Source organism: Halyomorpha halys, unplaced genomic scaffold (genome assembly GCF_000696795.3).
Source record: "Halyomorpha halys isolate HHAL.00 unplaced genomic scaffold, Hhal_1.1 Scaffold1229.1, whole genome shotgun sequence".
Taxonomy (NCBI): Eukaryota; Metazoa; Arthropoda; class Insecta; order Hemiptera; family Pentatomidae; genus Halyomorpha; species Halyomorpha halys.
In genome coordinates this window covers 210,749-214,681 of record NW_027105848.1, presented here as the reverse complement: position 1 = coordinate 214,681, position 3,933 = coordinate 210,749, and the positions used below count along the sequence as shown (strand labels likewise).

The following is a 3,933-nucleotide window of genomic DNA, read 5'->3' as shown; positions in this document are numbered from 1 at the left end:
TAATATTAATGGCTTGGTACTATCTACATAAAATAACATAAATTTATGATCCTGCTTAGTTTCAATTATTAAGGTTGATTGCCATTTTCTCTTAAACACTGGTGAACTTAGTAAATTTATGACAATCATTAATTCCCTTTTAAATTTTTGTTTAAATTATACTATGTTTACGTGTATTCACTAGCACTAAAAAAAATTTGATTAGTTTGCCACACATGTGTATAAGTTAACTGAGTTTGATGCAGGATAATTGTTAATAAGTACTGAAGAAATATGCAATATTATACGAATATTAAAGATTTCTTTCTAACTGAAATTAAAAACAAATTATAAAGCATTTAATGCATGAAATTATATTCCATATGATTCTACTATTCATAGTGTTTGGCAACTTAAAAAAAAGATAAAAAATGGACAGAGAGGAAACCAAAATTACTAGTATCATAAAACCACAAGAAACAGACCAGAAGAAAACCAATCTATCAAACAGAAACTTGTATACAGATGCTGAAAGACAATTGTTCAACGCATCGTTGGCCGTCCACCAGTTCTTGAAAGAGGCCCGCAAAGACGAAGCTAACTCTGTGCAAGCGAGGAAGAAGTGCAGGAAACTTCTGAAAGCCGGGAAGATATTGGATGCGAGGGGTGTAGCAAAGGAAGCTTTGGAGGCTAGCGGAAGAGCGTACGCCTGTAGTGCAGTCGCCAAGAGAATAGATTGGTTTGTCAATAAGGTAGGCATTGCCATGATTAGTTATTAAAAGGTGTATATCCTTGTCCATACTAAGTTAAGAATCATACAACTTATCATATGAATGAACACTGATATGAAAGAAGACTTGAAATTCCGCTGGTTATGGTACTTGTTTAGTTGAGGCAGTACTTAAGTTGTTTTGGGTTACTGTCTGTAGTAAACTATATGTGTAGTATTAATTTTATTTTTTATAAGAAATATGGGTATCTGGTAACACTGGGAGTAGGTTACACAGATGGCTTAATTGAAGCTTGATTTTTATGTGTGTGTAGAAAAGTTTATTAAATTAGTGTATTAAAGTTTATTTAATTGATTCAATTCAGTGGTTTTAATTTAAAAGAAATCCTACACTGTCAACCCAGCTATATTGTTCTTGCATCCATTTTCTTTTCTTTTGTTTTTGTTCCAGGACTGTCATTTTCTATCATCTTCTCGGTTCACTTCACTAGTACGCTTGATTACTAGGACTTGACTTCATATCTTGAATACTAACTAGGAGTATGCCGATATATTTTTAGCAATAGTTAATATTGATAGTAATAATTCGGTACTAGTATATGTAAGAAAGTAATTGAATCCTTCCACGGGTATGGTATCGTCGGTGGTCCATTAATTACTTACAACGGAAAAATTTCCACAATTCAAGCAGTTATCACTCAACTTGTGACATTCTCTTACAATAAAGGAAGTATTCCTTTACGATTCACAAATAGCAATCCGGAATCTGTCGTACAACACTGTAACTGACTGCACAATTATTCTCTAATGCAGGAAAGCTTCAAACGAATTCCAATAGGTCCCTAGTCAGGTTAAAATATATAGGGATGAAATGACCGACAAATTGGCAAAGCTTGGAACCTCAACCATCCAGTTCTTTGTCAATTGCCTCAGCCAAAACAATAAATGGGTTAACGAAACCGCAAAGAAACAGTGTCAGGCATGAAGTGGGAGAGCCATGTCACACATACTTCTTTAAAGGCTCCCCCAAGCAGTCAGCCTTACTGCATGTAGACTGGGCATTATTATTTGGACTTACAACTTCATCCCATTGACGTTCCTGCCCTCTCCAGTATTCCAACTTTTGTGTCATGATGCGTGCTGTGTCAGTGATGTGTGCTATCAGTTAAGAACCTACTGCGCTATGGATCACGCAGAATATATTGAAGACCACGTCTATTTACATTGTCAAAGAAAGAAATGTCATAAAATAGCTCAACAGCCATCGCTGACTAATTATAAGAATATGCTTAAAAGTTTCGTAATTGCTGTACTTGTAAACATAGTTATAATAATTTTTAATGATGGTATCTGGTGAAAACAACCTTATATGAATTACTCAGATTATTTAAAAAAAAAAAACTAGATTATTAAATTATGAAAAAAAAGAAGTAATATTATTTCAATAGTATACTGATAGCAAATGAAATAAATAACTATCAAGTCGTCGTTTGGGAATTATATGGAGGGTAAGGAGAAAAACAGTATAACTCCTCTCTAAAGAATTTTGGAATGCTTTCCAGTATTTTCGATAATCATATATTTTTTTCCCTGTGATTCTTTTCTGTTTTAAAACTTATTACATATCATTCGATTCATTGTGTTGGGTAAAGCCGCTCTGGAGATAACTAGCAAGAAGCCTAAAGTACTACTGACTTTACCTAGTAGTTTCTTGGAGCATGGATAATAGCTACATAGTTCTTGTGGGATACCAAGTAATGATTGGTAATAATAATAAATAGTTTGTTCCGCAATGTACAGTGAAAGATGAAACAATACTCTAGGCAAATAGTAGTTTGTGATTTGATAATATTGAGGTAAAGTAAGATGTTGGATTCATGATGTTTATAAACTAAATTAGTTTACTGTGAACTTTATTCCTATTAAATTCTTGACTTACGAAGTGGGTTTTTTTTTAAATATATAAGGAAGAAAAAACTAATGCTAATGATATATATTTTAAAATTTAAGAATAAATATAAAAACAGGAGGACCTCTGCGTTCAATTGTGTTCCTTCTTGGGATCCTGCAGGATCTGTCTCTTAAAAGCAGATGCAACGAAAGGATCGTCGATCATGAATCACTTAGTCCTTGATGAAAGAATAAAAGGGTTCGTTTGATATGAAAATATTTATTCATCAAAAATTGAATTTATTTTTACACCTTTTTGACCCAAAATTGCATTACATTATCAATCTCTTTTATTTTTAAGCTCAATGAAGATGGTTTCAAGCCAGAAATCGAAGTACCACTGAGGGCTTTAGATTCCGCTGTGTTATGCAATGACATCTGGAGGGCAAAAAGAATAATCAATGTCATAATGACCGAGATCGAAAATGTGGAAGCTCCCGATATTCCTGAGGCCCCGACAGAGAAAGAGATCACGCAATACTTGAAACAAATTAAAGATGAAGTCTCAATCCTCAATAAGCTCAATCTGGAGAAGAAAGCCAGCGAAGACAGTTTGGATGTTCTCTCATATTCCTATTATGAAAATCCGGACCTTGGAGAATTTAGTGACGCTTCCTCGATGGTAAGCAGTGCCAGTAAGTTAAGGACGACCATCCAAACCAAACCAAAGAGAACTAGGAAGAGGTTTAGGGTAACCGAACGTTCCTTGTACGAATAAACTGAATACTGGAATACTAGAAATGAAGACAAAACCAATAATTCAATAAAACCTAAAATATTGTTATGCATTATTTAAAATAATATTGATAACAATTCCTATTTATAAGAATCTAGATCGTAAAACGCCTGGTGTTTTTAATCCCATTGTTGCAGAAATAGTTTGATTACAGTTAAAAACAGCTCGAGTATGACTAATAGGGATGAGTAAGAAGTAGCTAGGTACCTAGACCGTTGACAAAAGGAGCATGACCAATGCTGCAGTAAATCACACCTCCTGACCTGTCCCATTATTTATTTTTTCCATCTTCAAGTTCCTGCTCTTTGGAACCAACACCGTTTCTCAGCATGTCAGTGCGGTGGGTTGTTAAGGCTAAATGTACCACTTCATGGGACGCACCAAAATTAGTAGAATTTATTTTACTATTTTCTCCTGAACGGATGGTCCGATTTCGGACCTGTAAAGTGCATTTTGAATATAGAAATTACTGAAATTAGGTTTAAAAAACACCAATCGAATAATAATGAAAATAAGATGCAAAAATATGAGTTAAAGT

At 34.0% G+C, this 3,933-nt stretch overlaps 1 protein-coding gene across 2 annotated transcripts; it reads left to right on the top strand.

Annotated features, from left to right (window-relative positions):
• The first annotated feature begins 267 nt into the window (after positions 1-267).
• LOC106688888 (uncharacterized) lies at positions 268-3,439 on the top strand. 2 transcript variants are annotated; one of them, XM_014433588.2, is made up of 3 exons: positions 268-731; positions 2,737-2,858; positions 2,961-3,439. In XM_014433588.2, the coding sequence occupies exons 1-3, from the start codon at positions 411-413 to the stop codon at positions 3,001-3,003; spliced, it is 486 nt and encodes a 161-aa protein (XP_014289074.1). In that variant the 5' UTR covers positions 268-410; the 3' UTR covers positions 3,004-3,439. The 2 variants fall into 2 exon arrangements, with proteins under 2 accessions (XP_014289074.1, XP_014289073.1); XM_014433587.2 differs by lacking the exon at positions 2,737-2,858 and having other exon boundaries at positions 288-731.
• Positions 3,440-3,933: the final 494 nt, after the last annotated feature.